We start from the raw sequence: 18,371 nt of genomic DNA, 5'->3' as shown, positions 1-18,371 counted from the left end.
CGTGCTTTAATGTAGTCAGTAAATGTGCACTCCCCAGGAAGCGATGGGATGGCAAATCTGCAACTAGTTTCTGTATGCACTAGGGTGGAGTATGCCAGAGAATCATAGGTAAGAGGAACTGGGGTTCTTCCCAGAGGTGAAGCAAACAAGCTACAAGAGAGATTCGAGGAATACAAGGCTGCAGCCAAGTGGACTCAACAGCCTTAGGCACACCCATGAGAGAGCGAATATCCCCACAGCTTCCAGTGTGCAAACAGAGCCCAACGTGGCTAACACCACAGTAACAATGAGCACACCTACAGCCTAGGGTTTGGTTTCAGAATGCCATTATGTAATAAAACAAACCCGGAATCCTCGAGGAAGCACCTGGTCCAGGTTAAGGAGAGGGAAAACACAAGTATGGAACCTCTCGTGGTATGAAAAGCAAGGGTGTGCTGGAGAACTGTGTTGTGACCCGATGGTGCTCCTAAAGGCCCCAACTAGAACCGTCTGTGGAGCGACAAGATACATTACAACCCAGACTACAGTGCATTGCTGTCAATCTCTAAGATGCAACCGAGTGTGTGTGTGTGTGTGGTCAGCCACACCTCGGAGTTTAATTCCCATTGACGAATGTAGAAGGAAACAGGCTAAAAATTGCCGAGGACAAGATGTAAGGTGGGTAAAAGTTGGGGAAACCTAGTCAAGTTACCTCCAGATACCAGCCAATTACAAATGGAAGACAGCACTTTACAGTGAAGCCTAGCAGGAACTGTCACCCCGGTGAAGGGACAGCCATCTGTAGTGAGACACTGACACCATCAATTCCAGAACCAGCTAACTGTAGTCACCAAGTGGAACTTTGATGGACAGGTGGCTGGGAGTAGTGGGCTGTAGCCCTCCAGCTGGCACAGGCTCTGAAAATCACTTTCTCGGCTGGTGCCACTCAGACACAAAATCAGCTTAAAACTGAGATAAAGGCTAGAACACGGCACCCAAGGGAGCTGACTGGGAACTCGAAGTGAATTGATATTAAGTAGCTGCAGCTGTGATTAGAATATTTTTAGCCACAGGACTGGAGCAGCTTTCAAAACCTGCTAATAAGAGCCCCATTATAGCCAGCAAGCAAAACCAGTGCAAAAAATTAACTTAATTTGACACCAAGAATCTGCTTAGCTAGGAGCTGGCTCTCAAGGCAGAGGAGAGGAATAAGACATTTTTTACTGTGGATTTGAACAACTGTTGGGGACTTCTTTGGCTTCCTGGCTCAGTTATGATTGGAAAGGTGACTGACTAGTAGGAAGGGGTCACCTGTGTGCTGTTAACAGAAAGCTATCTCAACTAAAGTACACCTCCGTGCAGTGTGTATGTGACATGGACAAAATGAATCTCGCCATAAACCTGAAAGATACACAGGACAAGACAGTGAGTGCTAGCGTCCACCCCTCAACAATTCTGGATATTTTCTGTGAGTAGAGCAGTTCTTGGAGACCGAATGGATTTAACTGAGCTGCAACATAGTCAGGCTGATACTGGGGATCAGATGGCTGGCTGCCTCCAACAGGCTCCAGGGCTGTCTAGATGCCACAGGGTGAGACTGGGAACAGGGAAGCCTGGTGGCCAACCCAGCCAGCACTTACTGTTCCCCAGGCAAACATGACAGAGTCTGGATGTGTGGTCAAAGCCAGGCCATCTTTACTGGAGTGAGTGCAGGAGACAAACAGCTTACAACGACCTCTAGCATTGTCTTAACCATTTGATAAAAACTTCACTATAATATTTATTGTATAATGAAGAAAAAACAACACATTCAGGGAAAATTGAGATTAACTTATTTTTCTTAAAAGGTTCATCTCAAGGATGGCAACAAAGTCCAGCTTGTGCCGCCAAACGGTTTTACATGATCAAACCGTGTACAGCTTCTTTGTGTGAACTGTTGACTACAAACATTTACCAAATACATAAATCTCTTTTAAAAAAGCCATTTTTAAATATAGCAAAGCAGTGTCTTCTTGCACAGCAAAGTGAAGAAAGTTTCTACAGAGAAATAAAAGTTTTACATTTGTAGAGTCTTTTTCACATCCTAATCATCTAGCTTTTTATGATCCAATGCCAGGAGTTTTCAGATTCCGTATTTACTATGTATTTCTTGTGCGCATGATGGTTAATACAGAAATGATGTTAATACATTATCAGGCATCTTTATAGTTGAAAGGAAATGGTGAAACATGTACTGTTCTTTTAGAACAAACCCCTGATTTAGTTATAACACAATGGATGTAAGCAGGGCTCAAAGGGTGGAGTTTTGACTGGGACCACCTGTGTCCACACAATGGTGACGGTTGCTCTCAGTGTCGGCCTACATAGAGTTCCAAGGGGGTACAACTGGTGGGCACTTCCTATGTCCTGTACAACTTAAGCTTTTGTTTTGTTTCTGTTTTTAATAATAAAATATGTGATCTGAAGGAAAATTCTCGGTGATAGTGTCTTATACAAAACACACGAGTCTCAAAGGGTAAGAGAGTCAGTTTTAAAGCAATACCATCAGGTCCGTGTCCTCCCGACTCTAGGCTGGCTTCCACTGAGAGCTGTGGATGTGGATGTGTTCACACATGAGTGTCTGGGTGAAGGATGTCAAGCCCACATGCTCCAAATCACATTGGACACATGGGGAAAGATTAACAGTCAGATATTCAGTTCCTAAAAACGGAATACATTGTGACTTGGTCAGTGTAATTTAAATACAAACTCCGAGCCTTGTGTAGTATCACTTTAGAAAACAGTAGTTGTACTGATTATAAACCTGCATAGAAAGAAAGACTATTGAGATACAGTCAGAAAAGCCATCTCATAAGGCACACAAGAAAATAGACAGTAAATGTGACTGTGTTAACTCCTATTCCAATATACAGCAGAAGTTCATGAACATGCATAAATAATAATGAAAGGGCCACTTAACACTTCCAAAGCTATAATGGTTTACAAAGTGGTAAGTGTTATCTTGGAAATTCAGTGTTGGGAGACTGTCTTGCTTTAATTAGGTATGACCTTATGAAGAATGTGCCTTTAAGTCGTCGAAGAAGAAAATCTGATCTTTTCTGGTAAGAGCCAAATGTTGAGACTACAGAGAGGAGACAAGACATCATCCTCATCTTTTTGGCTTCTACTACCACGTGCTGCCCAGACTGTCAGTGGAGCACTCTCCCCTGCACAGCCCGTGCTCACCACGGGGCATGTACCAACCTCTATGAGCCAGTCAGGAAGCCTGGCTGGTGAACTGTCAAAAGGGCAGATGAGGAAATGGTGAAAGGAGCGTAATTTAGGGGGGAAAGAAAAATGTGAGTAAAAACTGCAGGTAGCTGCTTAACATTGTTCAATATAAAATCGCAGCCATTTTAAAACCCTTTTAAAGTTTTCCAGGAAAAGGAGTATTTAAAAATCTAGGATAAAAGATATACAGGACTTTGAATTTTGTTCATGGCACAAGCCCAGTAAACGGATGAACTTGCTATCACCAACGAGTTGTCTCCCTGTAAGTAAGGCCTTGTTCAAAATCCCAGCTGAGGGTGGCACCAGTTTCCGTCAGGACAGCAAGAATCGTGCCAGGGATCCGCACCGTTAAGAGAGCTGTTCCCGACACGCCCTGCCTTCCCATGGGACAGCTAAAAACCCTAGTGGACTTTGTAACTAGCTGCATCATTCTGTCTTTAGAGTCAAGGAGAAAAAGATCCCTTTCCCCACAAATATTTCCCTAATTATTTACCACTTATAAAACCTTTGTGCTCATCTACTATTCTGCCATTTTCTCTAATAGTAGTTAAATTAGGTCATCTTTCTACTGTTTTTTTTTCCTCACAAAAGGCAAGTTTTAAATAATGCCTTATAAAATCTGTTACAACACATTTTATATTTATGCAGGATGAACTTAACACCAATTTTTTTGCCACTTTGCTATTTATGTACACATATAAAATATATAATGATGCTCACCCCATACAGCACAAAGATTACAACAGAACATCACACATTCACCACCAGTGAGGGGAAACCCCTTTACACAATCCTCTGAAAAACTGGGCTAATAATTAAAATCCAAAGTACAGTATATTTAACAAAATAGTAAATATTAAACAGTGAATACTCTACTTAAGGACTTCGCCTTTCCCCCCAAGTTGGCGGCAATCCACAAAAATATACTTTATAATCTGGTGACCATACAATACATAGGTACTTACATCAAAGGTGATAATATATTTAAGATGCTATATACACAAAGAGTTTGGCTCAACTTTTAATTTACATATAGAATAATAAGTGTTCATGGCTTTTTTTTTCCAAGGTTCTGCTTGCAAGATATTTGTTTTTTTTCTCCCCTCTTAAAACTAAAAAGTTAAAACAAGATAAAGCTATTCTCTAAAAAAAAAAAGTTACAACATACAGCTTTGGCTTATATAAATAATTCAGCAGAATGTGTTCAAAAGTAGTGGATATAATTTTATATATAGTCATCAATTCATTAAGGGTGTTTTCTTTCATATAAAATATACATGACCTAAAATCGGTTTCTTTAATTTTTAAAGATATGAATGTAAAAGAAACTTCTGACATATTCCAATTATAACTTAATATATTAATTTTATTTTGTTAATGCTCTATATTTCTAGGCTAGTATTTCTGAATATTTCATGCGTGTTTTCTATTCTCTCTTTTTATTAGCTAAAGATCACTTCTTTGACCCAATACATTTTTTTGCACGTGCAAAACAGTTATGTGTGGGGCTTTTGTTTATTGTTTGTTTGTTTAATATCAACAGCCCTTTCCCATGCACCCCTTTGCAATAGACCCATGCCAGGTTGGGTTATTAATATAAATGACATTTTATGTACAGTATTGCTTTCTTGGTTCCTGCTTTTCTACTGCTCTGTTCTACAAAGCATTTTTTTTTTCTGAATTAACTACAGTCACCGCACAGTTAAATAAAACAAATAGGGGGCCCCCTAGGTTTCTGCAGGCTAATGTGGAAGAATTATATATGGGTACACGTTTCTCTGCAAAAACTGTTTATCTTACGAAACAAGTAGTCCAAGGAAGTGCCAGACTGGTCTGTGCCTACAGGGTGCTTTGTCTGCCATGTGGACACACGTCTGCAGACCTACAAGGAGTTTGCAGTAAGTGCCTGATTCTGTGTATGCAACACACACCCACACATACACACACACTCACACCACATACATATATATGTAAAGGAATATATATGTATGTATGTACATATAAATATATTGAACTCATGTCCTTATTCACCAATTTAAGATATGTAGGGCAGTTCACTGCAGTAACACAAAGAACAAAGATGAACCAGGAAGCCTTAGGTCACCCATGTGTCCATCCTCATGCGTTTTACAGAAGGGCTTTCTCTGTCCTCAGTATTTGGGGGTCGGCCAAGCACAATGGGAGAATGGAAATCACCCCGTGGATCCTCTCGGTCACTGCCATCGTAGGAGCTGCTAGAGCTGCTCAGACTGTCCACAGGGGAGCGCCCCATTTCCTGCCGGGGTTGGGGCTGTGGAGGCTGTGGTGGTGGTGGCGGCGGCTGATGCTGCTGCTGCTGTTGCTGCTGCTGCTGCTGCTGCTGCTGCTGGAAGCCTGATGGGGTCATTCGATCCCGGGGAGGTGAAATTGGCTCTGACTTAATGTTGATGTTCTGGTTGGTGTTAATAGACAAATTCGAACCCTGAGATAATTGCCCTCCAGCCCTGTAGAAAAACAACAGAGATGAGATGGTTTGGTAGTACATCTGTATAACTCATACCCAGCTCGGCAGACACAGCCTGCCTGGGAAGGCCGAGGGTCTGAGATCCCATACTTCTGCAGTTTTAGTGTCTGATGCTAAAGAGAGGAACAATACAGCCTTGAATTCTGTTCCCTGTCTCCTATCCCTTAGTATCTTCTCTACTGGGGCCCCATGACAGGCACATATCATCTCCTCACAACAGTCATGAGATGGAAACTGAGTCATCTTCATTATCCACAGGAGCAAACAGCTTCAGAAAGACCAGGAACTTGCTTGGGGTAGTATGGGAAACAAAACTTTCCCTCTATGTCTAAGTTGTTAGCCATTTCTACTTACTTCTTGGAGCTTACTATTTGTTTGTTTGTTTGTTTGGTTTTTTTTTTTTTACATCACTGTGCTTCCCTATGTAGCCCAGAGATGGTCCTCAACTCCTGAGCAGCTGGGACTACAAGAAGCACCAAATGCCCAGCTTTCAGGTCCAGCATTTTTAATGTCTCTTTCGGAACAGCCCTAAGCTTCAATGGCTCTAGGCACAACAGTTCCCCAAGGTACTTGGCACTTTCACCCATAACACAATTCTCAAGAGCACGGCTGACTGGAGTCCACATGTGGGTTGCTTGCACGATCCAAGAGAAAGCAGTTGCTGGCTCTCAGCATGGTGGGCAAGGAGGCTAAGGTGTCCCAGTCCTGACCAGGTGCAAAGCAGACAGCTGGTGTGATGCTGCCCCTCTTGTGGGTGTCTCCCGTACTGGTTCTTTCTACTGTTCCGGGAGTCTGGTCTCCCCTGGGGCCCACCGTACACCCTGCCCATAAGGAACATCCCCTTTAGGGATGAGGCAGTTCCTGTACTGGGCCAGAACATCGAGTCCTCTGGCACCTGATTCACACCCCGAGCATTCAGTCCTACTTTTTCTCTACTAAGATCTAAGGAGAAAGGAAGCAGCACAGGCTTGCGTCCTCTTCTCCAAACAAAAGGAGGAAAGGGAGGCAGATGAGCCTGAATGTTTTCAACCACCTTTTCCAGGGAGCAGACAGGTGATGCTGGGAAGCAATATTCATCTGTCAACGAGTGAGAAGGGACACACACAGGTGGCACCTGGGCCTGGGGAATCCCTTGATACCATCTGACTCTCTATGTCAAAAGGAAAAGTTCTGCTCCCTAAATCCTTCCAAGGAATGCTGGGTTTGCTCAGTTTCCATGCTACTATCCAGAGCTGTGTTACGAAAACACTTTCTCCCAACACTTGTGTCTCCATAAACAGGAATCCCAGCCTGCAAATGACAGCCTGCAAAGCAAAAGACTCCAACTGACAGGAAGAATGTGCTGGCCACACGCAAAAGCTCAGGGAAATTTCCAGGTACTCACACTAAAGAGCTGAGGGCTGCTTGTCCAAGATGGTGTTGCTGCCAGGCTGAAGCCTGCCCCAAAGACAGCATTCCAGGGGAGGTGAAGCCTTGCAGGGCCGACAGGTCAGCACTGGTCAGTGAGTAATCTACAAAAGAAAGGTTCCTATTACCACAAGCCAGTCAGGCTGGAGGATTCCTTTACAGTTATCATTCTAGATAAACAGATAAGCCTGCCCTCTGGGACAGAGACACACTGGACTAAACCTGGATTCTGAGTAGGACAGTAAAGACAAGCTTTGTCATGTGCCAAGCTTAGAACAAAGACAATGAACTACATTTGTTTGAATGGCTCCCTGAGTGCACACATCACCTCAAGTTCATGAATATCTTTTTATGACACACAGTCCTTTTCTACGAATGCTTCCGTCACAGTTACTGTTACTGTGACCAAGGCTTGGGACATTAGATCCTACCTACATGAGGTTACTTCAGCTCATCATTAACACTTGGGTTTTTCATTTAGTTCAGATGAAAGGTGGCAAAGACTTCTATTTTTAACTTCTCATGTCTCAAGAAAGGTGTTTAAAGCAGTTGGTCTTCCTACTGAATTAACATTTTTTTCTAAAGAAAAAAGACTGAGTTGAGAAAGTGCAGCTTAGGTTTCTAGGTAACTATTCTTTCATGCCTGACATGCCCAGAAAGTCTCAGCCATCCCCACAGAGGCTGGGGTGTATATCAGACTGAGCCTGCCCTAGGGACACTTCTAGTCCACAACTCTCTTTCGACTTCTTGACTTGTCCAGTCACCCATATGACATGTCCTACTTGGCCGTCTCTACAAACACATTAATTTTGGCATAATCCAATCCAAACTAGGCTCACATCCTCCTGAAAGCTGCTCTTCCTTTCTTGGTAATCTGCACCAACACACCAATGACTCATGCAGTGGTGTTAACTGAGTGTTAACATTCCTTCCTTGCTGCTCCCTGACTCTACCACCATCAACAACTCAGTCTGGTCAATCCCATCTGCCATGCCTTCAGCTTATCAGGGTTCCAGTGTGCTCTCACTGCTCTGGTCCAGGCACCAGCAAACTATTACTTAGACTAAACTACCTCTCTAAGATTTATTGGCATTCAGTTAAAAAACAAAAGATTCATTTTTTATTATTTTAATTATGTGTATGTGCATCTGTGCACGAGTAAAAGTTCCCACACAAGCCAGAAGAGGGTACTGGACTCGCCTGGAGCTGGAGTTATAGGCAAGTTGGGTGCCACCTGACATGGGTGCTGGGATCCAAACTTGGGTCCTCTGCAAGAATAGCAGCAAGTCTTAACCACAGAACCATCTCTTACAACCACTGGAGTTCAATATTATTGAAAATAAATATGACTATGACACTCCTTGATAAACTCCCCCCCTGGCTTCCCAATGCTCCTAAGACAACATGAATCTGTAATATACCCAACAAAGCCCCCACTTCTCAGATCAATTGTAACTGCCCTGCCTATGACATTCACCTTGTTCTGCTCAGCGGACTCCTGCCTGTGTTCTCACTGACAGGTCCTGACACAAAAGGAACAGGTCTTTCCCAATGCTACATGTCCTTCTCTTGCCAGAACTCAGCTCCACTGCTGACTAGATGCTCTATTTACAGTGCCTGCTAGGGTGCCTGTCACATGTGTCTGGTATATACCTACAGAATACATTCAGTACATCTTCATGCTGGGAGTGATGTTACTGATGGGCATGAGGAAGAGTCTATGGGATTCAGACTATTTTATTTTTATTTTAAAAAGAGGCGCCTTCACTCATTTCTTTATTTACTGCCTGGGATGGTGGGCTTGACACTAAGTATATACAGAAAGGAAAACAATATACATAATAACATGGCAAAATTAAACCAAATAGTGAATCTAAGAAGCAGAGTAATAGTGGCCTTAGATGAAACAAGACGTTGTTTAGAGAAAGACAAGATTATTTTGTGTTTTGATAATTCCTTGAGACTTTGTAAAAATATATGTATTCAGTATTTTGAAATGCTTACATGTATTTACATTCTTTAGAAACTAATAGCATTTGCAAAAATGAGTATTGTAGTAGATTTTCAAATACACTGGACCAGACTCTGACACCCAATCCGAACTTGGCCTCCTCTACTTCATTCATCTGCGCATCTGACTGCTCAAGTTTCCTCCTTTCCTATCTTCTCAACTCAGATTATAACTAGAAAGTCCAACAGGGCAGGACTTCCCTACACATGCTTACCAGCTAAGCTGTGCCTGTCTCCTCATCTGAAAAAAATGAATGTCCTTAACTCAGAATCTCTTATGCAGCAAGTGATTGATGGACTATAACAGAATTTCTACAAATGCTTAAGCTCTGGCCCCTTCTGGAATGAGTTCTGTGTAAGACACAAAACATCAGGCTACAATTCACAGCCTACCTTACATCTCATGGACTGGGGCAGTGTCTTTTTTTGTTCTGGTGGCTGGAAAGGTACTGGTGGCTCCCTTTGCCAACAAGCCCACTACAAGTTGTTGCTGCTTGAAAAGGAGTTAAAGTGCTAATCAAATGTATAAACTGCCTGACCCTCCAGGTAGTGCTGGTGCCAAAGCACTTACCCTGTAGTCTAAATTAAGAGATCTCCACCACAGTCCACTTATGAGTAGCATAAAAGAGTGATTTCCTTGCACTGCAGTCTCTGGATGACCAACAAGGTGTAATTTACTGCTTTCCCAGAGCCACAGGTATTTAGCTCAGCTGGGGTAAGTGAAACCACATGTGCTTCCTGCCTGACTTAGAATGGTAAACCAACAGGAACTGACTGCACACCAGTTCTCCATATGGTCCATTTGGCTAGCAATGCCCCTCCCCCATCACTTTGACACTCCTAAACTTTCTAAACAGCTGTCTGTCCACCTTAAGGGTATTTTATGATGAAAAGTCTAAAAGGCAAATGAATGAAAACCTATTCTCAGCAGCAGAGTGATTGGCAGCAGGGACAAATGAAGAAGGTGGTCATTTTCCTCTCCAGGTACAAACACACAGATCAAACCAGTAGCTCCAGGAGGAAAACACATCTTCCCTGGCACAGCAAAACATCTGCCATACCCCTAAGAGAACCTCTGCCCTTTCCCAAAACAGGTTTACAGCATAAAGACAAACAATTTGATTTCAAACATGTGGAAGAACAAGTTACTGTACAATAAGAGACTACATAAAAATAGCCGAGCGACTGGCTCCTACCATCTGGCTGAATGTGTGCCACACTTGACACAGCTACTTGCTTCTTTGTCAAGAAGCAGTAAAAGGCCAGGCCTAGCCCAGCACTTCAAGAAGAGGTAAATGGATGTCTGTGAGTGAGACCGGCCTGGTACACGGATGTTAGGCAAACCAAAAGAAACAAGACAAAAACACCAAAAAACAAAAACCTGCTTCAAAACAAACAAAAAATTGCAAAAGCACTAAAGGCACATTAGAGAAACAACTTCCTTTATCAATCCATTTTATGTAACTTATTAAGGCTTAGCATTTTAAATATACATATTTAAATTTGAAACAAAATAAACAAAAATAATATCCTCAACAAACACGCTAAAAAGGTTTAAAAAGTACACCTTGTTTAGAAAATGGCAAGAACAGAGTTCAGGAAAAGGCCCCAGAGAGGCTCACCAGTGTTGTAGGCTGTTGGCATTGCCGAGTACACCAGTCCCTGTGGAGGCAAGCTTGGAGTCGTCACAGACACTACAGGGGTGGCGAGAGGCTGAGTGGCTTGAGAACTGCTTATCCTCTGGGCATTCTGTGAGAGAGCAGAAAAAAAGATTAAGTGTAATTATGTGGTATTTATGTTAAGAGTGAATATTTTAAAAATAAATTTCGATTTAAAAGTGACACTTTTCATAGTTTTATGTGAATGCTATTATTTCCTGAAGCAGTGATGACATGAAAATCTTAAGGATACTAATGGGAATAACTATTTAATTTTAAGAGATCTTTTTATAGTTATTCATTCCCCCCTTTAAAAATACAGGATATCAATGCCAGATACATTGTCTTAAAATAGAAACTTATCTTATAGGCAATAACACTTTCGTGTGCTAGCTTAATGAGGGCTTGATGTCACTGCAAGTATTGTCAGGCTCCATTAATGAAGTCTGTGTGGGTTTTAAATGGCCGATGGCAGCCAAAGTCATTTGAATACATGAGATCATAAGTCAAAATTACTTCCTTTGCAGTCCTTATACACCGATGTTTTAGGCTGTGGTTTATCCATGCACCTGTGTCCTAGTTTCCCCCCTGCTCACCCTGCAGGGGTCTAGGTTTTAACAGCACATTCAGATCTGTATCATTCTGGTCTCCCAGTTTTTAGAAAGGAAAGGCTTTAAGTTCTTAAATAAAATACTTTTCAAAGGGCTGTGAATGGAGTGCTATTAAATACTTACTGACTGGCTGTATCTACATAGTAATATCTTAGCCAGGGTGGGAATACATTTTAAAAAAAGTCATCTATTCTTCTTTTTTATTGAGACAGGGTCTATGTAGCCATGGCTGGCCTGAAACTGCTATCTGGGCTGGCCTTGAACTCACAGAAATCCACCTGCCTGTGCTTCCTGACTGTGGTAATTAAAGGTGTGCCTATTAAAGGCTGGGCCAAAAAAAGGTCAACTCTTAAATGATGAAGCAGTTTTAGGACAGTCCGTGTCTTCCATGATTAGTTTTTTTTTGCACACTGACCTTAAGTTGGCATTTTCCAAAATCAGGGATCAGAGAATAGAAGTCACTCTACAGTTTGTAAACAAGAAAGCTAAAGAATGACGATACTTTGTTTCTATGAATGAAGTTATAGCCTGATGACTGATATTTTCACAAAAGTAGAAGTATCACATATTGCCCACAGGCTCTGAAGACTCCGGATGAGATTAGATTTTCTCTACCACTAATTTCAGAAAGCCATGAGATGAATGGAGGCCTTTGGCTAATGCGAATGCCTAAAAGGTGGTCTTCTGATGAGCATCTAGACCCCAGCTTCTTTAATGTTAGCTTGTATTTCCTATACATCTTCCTAAAGGACACCTGAAATACTTCATAATGTGTGAGTACTGATTCACCCCTTCTTGGGCCTGGAGAAAAATCATTGGTTACAGAGGGAAGTGAGACATGTTTGTCCTGCCTTGCTCCCAGAGCTCTTGACAAAGAACTATTAGAAATGAGCCCAAGACAGCATTAGATAGACAAATATATTTATACTCCTCCTGACCCATAGCCATTCCACTAGATCTGAGATGAGATAATCCCAGAAACACAAGAACAAAACAGTCCTCAACACAGGTCTGGGAACTGGGCTCCTTCCTTCCCTTCATTTCAGATCAGAGACAGCAAACAGATATTTCGGGGCATGAACTGTTTAGAGTAACTTTCTAAGTTCTAGTGGACTGAATTTCTGGTTTTTCTTTGCATTTAAATTGATTTAATTTTTAGAGTCTAAATTCACTTAAACTTTAAGGAATGTGAATGGCTACCACTTCTAGTGATCTTTCTTATTGTCATGATTTCTACATTTGAACAGACTCAGAAACCATCTCTGAGATTCTGCAGTTATGTGTTACTTCAAGGACGGCAGAAAGTCATTCATTGTCATATACTGATATGACAAGTGGAGACACATTTTAGTCTCGGCAACAAGTCAACAATTGCAATGAGTTGGTGAGGGATTTACTTTGAACTTAATTTGGTCTCAAACCAAACAAGGTGACCAAATAGAGTGTTGAGATGATTGGGTATGGGCTATCCCCACTCCAGGCTTCATCTTCATGGCAACCTCTTGGTATGACCTCATAGACTTGGGTGACGCTTCATTATATTGGTTCTGCCCACCAAATCTCTGCAGCAATGTTTTCCATGAAAAAGTGACTTTCAGAACCACTAGAGGGCAACATATGCTAGATAATTAAGGAAAGCATTTAGGACATCAGTGGGGTCTAGTGTAAGATAAATTTATAGCTAATCAGTGTATTTCAGATACCAATACAAAATGACATCCAGAACAAGCAAGCACAGAGCAAATAAAGGATCAAGTCTTATTTTAAGGGTAGAGAACAGATAACCTTATTTGAAAACAAAACAAACTGTGCAAAACACACCAGCATGCATAAACATGTAATAGTAAGTAAATGAAACCAATAGATGCCTTTATACCCCATGCTCTCATGCATTCCTAACACCTGTCCATGCTTAAACCTGAACACTTACAAGCTTTCATTCCCTTTAAACTAGAGTTATATAGTTAGCAACTGATTTGGAATGCATATGATGACATCTGTTAAGTTTGGGTTTTCGATCCCAACAAAGAGTAAGTTACTTTCAGTCAAGTTTATTTTCCAGAGGAAAAGACAACAGAAAATATTTGCGTTGGAAAAAAAAGGTAAAAATTTCTTTTAAGAACAAAGTATCTTTTGATTAAAAAGTAAATTTGTATATGTTTAATTACAGATACTTGTTTCTGTAAACAGGGAACCCCCTTGTGGTTCACAATATCTCATGCAGGATGAAATAATTCCAACTCTGAAGGTGACCTCACCAAAAATGATGTAATCTTTTTGAAAGAAAGAAACATAACACAAGATTCTGTGTTACAATCTGAGGGACTCTGAGGGTGAAGTCATTTTCTAAAAATACCTCAATAATTTGGAGAGCCACATAAATAGGTATTTTGTGTATTTCCTTAGAAGAAAAAGCTTGAAGTGTCTTCTGCTCATGGGCAACTATTTCAGTGTCTTTCCCCTCACCCGAAATAAAATGGACCAATATATACAACAATAAATATAAATACTAGGATCAGTAGTACCAGCAGAAGACTTTTTTAATTACAAATATTTGAATAATGGAAAACAATTAGAAAAATATCTGTGTAACAAAGGAACACTGGTTGGATTAAATAAAACATTTAAAATAATTAGTACTTTTTATATATTTTTCAACTGTCTTCAAGCAGTAAACCACACTCACCAACTCCAATTCCTCTTCCTCCGACTGTACTCAGCACATAAGAGGGATAAGAGAGTTAACTAAGACTGTTGGTACTTGCAACAAGATCTTTCTTTAGAAAAACATGGCATTGGATTCTAGTGGCTACTGGGAACTTTGCAGAGGTTATACAACATAACAAACCATGTAAATTACTTGCCTCTATATTATAGTTTGTTTTTCAAAATAATGGAAAATTCTTTTAAATTCTCTAGTCAAGGATTTAAGACCCTTAACCCCACCTCTCCCTCCACCTACTCCTACATGGGCCTCTTCTACACACAGCAAATGCTCCTGGGATACTTCCAAGTGCAACACTGTACTTACACATCTTAATCCCTGCATCACTACCCAACCTGTATGGCAATACAGGTTACATGTTGGTCTCCTGCCAGACTCTGATGTTAGGAAACTGTTGTGTGCTTTATTTTCCTGGTGATCAGCACAACATTATAAAACACAAAACATGTTTGCTAGTAAATGCTACAGTTTTGAGTAATAATGTATGTTTACCATTTGCAAATCATAGTATTTACATGAATAAAACCATCTTAGGAGAGTAAAACCTTGCATATGAAAAAAAGATGGGAAGAAAAATGAAATTAAAATTTATAAATAGAAAAAATGAACATGTTTTATCCTTTTTAAAGCATTTACGAAAAGTATGTTAAAAAGTCCTCATTGTTATTTTCCATTTTACTTGAGTAAGTCAAGTTTCTTCCAACTTGTAAAGTGTCTAAGCCTGACTGATACAGAAGTCATAACCTTAAAGCAGGTTTCTCTGCAATCAATGAGGAAAGAGGAGAAGGGTTGATTACACGACAAAACAAGTGCTTAATATACAAATGGCAAAATACAGTTCAGCTATTCAGTGAAACATATTTCATTATCTCCAACTTCAGACAGCAAAATAATGTCAAACTCTTGTGTATGTAAAATACAGTGTACACTTTAATCTACAGAGATAAGTGTATATAAATAGCCTATATGACAAAATTTTAATTTTCCTCAGGAGTTCATGGTTTCCTTTTTTTTTTTCTGTGACTAGATGTAATTTTATTAAGCAGTTTCCAAATGTAGTTTGAGTCTTTCTAACACACACATTTCTGTACTGTAAGTGACTTAAAAAATTAATTTAATTTAAAATCCAGCAAGGTGAGCAAGGAACCATGCCAAATGGTTGCTCTTCTCAGGCATACTTTTTGTCATGCACACTTGTGTTTTAACCTTTTTATCCCACAGCAGAGAGCACCTGCAAAGAGCTCCTTTACACACCTTCCTGAGGTTAACATCCCAAAGAGACTAGTGACCACCCTTTTAAAGCGTTACACTTCACTAAGATTCCACCAGTATCAGTGCAATGGAAGACATGAACTTTTGGAAGACTACCTGAACTTATCAGAAGGGATATATCTTCTTTTTATTTTACTACTAGTGATGTTAAGCTGGTTACCTAAATTAAGGTAATGTCCTCCAGGATTCTCCATGGAAAAATCATAATTTCCCCTTTTGTAAACATCACATATTTAGGGAAAGACAATTTGATGCTATGTAAATTATGTGTTTCGCTGTAAACTTTTGGCCACTACCTGCAGCATTTATTTACTGGCCTGCCTACAATTATGGCTGTTATACTATGCTATTCTAAAGCTGTTTTCCTATTCTTCCAAATGTACTAAGTAGATCAGCTATCTAGGGACGAGGTGTCAAGTCTTCCTTATTTATTCAACCGCATTTGTGTGAACGACAGACTCGGCTTTTTTTTTTTTTTTTTTTTTTTTTGGTTTTTTGAGACAGGGTTTCTCTGTGTAGCTTCGTAGACCAGACTGGCCTCGAACTCACAGAGATCTGCCTGCCTCTGCCTCTACCTCCCGAGTGCTGGGATTAAAGGCGTGGGCCACCACCACCCAGCTAGACTCAGCATTTCTTATTGTTTTGGTAACTGGGATGTCTTTTTGGAAGACTGGTCTCTGTGCTTTTTGATAACTATATCCTTATTCTCTGGTCCCTCTGACTTATCTTATGCTTCCCTACACCAGTTCTACAACCCACTATTTCCCCAAGGAGTCCTAGTTTTTGAATGAGAGAATGGTGCTTAGATACCACAATCAGAGCACCAGGTACACTCAGATACTAGATGAATACTCTAAGACAGAACTAGGAAATACATGATGCTAAGTCCTGTTTATATAAAGACAGCCTTGGCTCCCACTAACTCTAGTACAATGAACACCAAACAAACATTCTTTTTTTTTTCTGGTTTTTCGAGACAGGGTTTCTCTGTATTGTTTTGGAGGCTGTCCTGGAACTTGGTAGACCAGGATGGTCTGGAACTCACAGAGATCCACTTGCCTCTGCCTCCCGAGTGCTGGGACTAAAGGCGTGTGCCACCAACATCTGGCTCCAAACATTCTTAAGGAGACTCTAAAAAATGATCTTGTACTCATTTTAAAAACTGGACTACATGTTTTCTATTTTGGAGTTTTAAGAGTTCTTTAAAATATATGATAGGCATAAAAGCCCTTTATCTGGATATGGATTTGTAAATATTTTCTCTTAATTATCAGTTGTCCTTCTATTCTTTGGCTAGTGCCTTTTATAGACCAACGTTAAATTCCTGTGAATTCTAATATTTAATTTCTTCTTTTATGGATCACATGTCACTACTATAAGGTCTTCTCTTGTAAGCTTTGCAGTTTCGCATATAATTCAGTCTATGAAACACTTTGAATTAGTTTTTACATAAGACACACATATGAATCAAGTTTCCCTTTGGTTTCAACACCACAAGCTACGGTAACTACCCGCTCTACATTGAACTGACTCAATGCCTCCATCAAGCCCTGCCAAGTGTGTCTGCAGGGTCTATTTTCTGGGCTATTATGTATAATAATCTACTGGCCATTAATAATAGGTCTTAAAACCAGGTAGTGTCTTTCTTTTTTATTTATTTTAGGTCTTTCACCATTCCATATATATTTTAGAACTAGTCTGTTGATCTCAGTGAAAGAGCTTGTGATTTTGACAGGGTCTGTGTTTAATTTATAGACCAATCTGGGAGCACTCCTAAATGGACTCTGCATCAGCTGCTGCATCCATGTTCCTGCCCTGCTTGAGTTCCTGTCCTGACTTCCTTTGGTGATATACAGACACATGGAAGTATAAATTAAATAAACCCTTTCCTCCCCAAATTGCTTTCTGGTCATGGCGTTTTATCACAGCAACAGAAACTGTAACGAAAACACCTGTGAAGCCATCTCCAAATCCCTGACCTACCCCTCACCCCTTCTTTGTAATATAAGCATTTAATGCTATATAGTTCCTCCAGCAGTATTCTGGATGGTCATCAACATTTTAGTATTCTGTATTTTCACTTTCAATTAACTTACTTTAAATTATGTGCATGTGTGCTTGTCTATGGACATGAATGTAGGTGAGTTACCTACTTGACAGAGGTCCTGATAACTGAGATATGGTTCTCCACAAGAGCAGGAAGCACTCTTAACCACTGCTTACTAGCTATGTGTATTGCTAAATTTCTCTTGATATTTTTTCCTGACACCCACAGATTATTTATAAACGTGAAGTCCCGGGATCATAATAGAAGACAGCATAGAAAGGTTTTAAGGGCTGGAGGTGGTGGGTGACTGTACGGAAACTGTTTTCTGGACACAACAGAGCAGTTATGCATAGGAACTCAGTGACTGTGATGGCATGTGTAAGACCTGTGCAAGGTCAAGCTAGACAAAATCCCAGCATGGAGCTGGGGCAATTGAACACAAAATTCAATAGCTGAGGAGCTATTGGCAACTGACAGCTACTGAGAGAGGGAGAGTATGACCCTTGGTAGGCCAGCCACACTCCAGGACAGTTCCCACACTGACACCGCAAGACACCACAAACTGGACTCTGTAAATTTTATTTTGTTTTTTAAAAAAGAGGACACAAATATGGGTGGGTAGGAGGGGGTGAGTATGAGGTGAGTATGATCAAAATACACTGTATGAAATTCTTCAAGAATTAATGAAAAGTATACTTTAATAGTAACTTTACTGTTAAATTTCTAAACTAGGGTTTTTTTTTTCTTCCTGATGTCTCTTTCAGACTGATTTCTACTGGTTATAGACAGAGAATCAGTTCTTGTAAATTTGCTAAGTTTTATTTTATGAAATAGAATGGTCTACTTTGGTGAACTGTTCCATAAACATCTCTTATAACTTAATATTAAA

At 40.4% G+C, this 18,371-nt stretch overlaps 1 protein-coding gene across 9 annotated transcripts in view; it reads right to left on the bottom strand.

The window, feature by feature from the left end:
• Positions 1–1,652: 1,652 nt before the first annotated feature.
• Mef2a (myocyte enhancer factor 2A) overlaps positions 1,653–18,371 on the bottom strand; it is a 117,750-nt gene continuing 101,031 nt past the window's right edge. For 7 of the 9 annotated variants that reach the window (XM_040730559.1, XM_040730560.1, XM_040730565.1 and 4 more), the window contains 4 exons: positions 14,125–14,148; positions 10,792–10,918; positions 7,137–7,263; positions 1,653–5,732 (listed from right to left, as the gene is read on the bottom strand). In XM_040730559.1, coding sequence (XP_040586493.1) covers positions 5,345–5,732; positions 7,137–7,263; positions 10,792–10,918; positions 14,125–14,148 — 666 coding nt within the window. In that variant the 3' untranslated portion in view covers positions 1,653–5,344. The remainder of the gene's footprint in view (positions 5,733–7,136; positions 7,264–10,791; positions 10,919–14,124; positions 14,149–18,371) is intronic. The other 2 variants (XM_040730578.1, XM_040730581.1) reach the window with 1 other exon arrangement.

The sequence above is a fragment of the Mesocricetus auratus genome, unplaced genomic scaffold (assembly GCF_017639785.1).
Source record: "Mesocricetus auratus isolate SY011 unplaced genomic scaffold, BCM_Maur_2.0 Super-Scaffold_4256, whole genome shotgun sequence".
NCBI classification, from domain to species: domain Eukaryota; kingdom Metazoa; phylum Chordata; class Mammalia; order Rodentia; family Cricetidae; genus Mesocricetus; species Mesocricetus auratus.
Note: the sequence above shows the minus strand (reverse complement) of the source record. Positions and strands in the feature narration are given on the sequence as shown.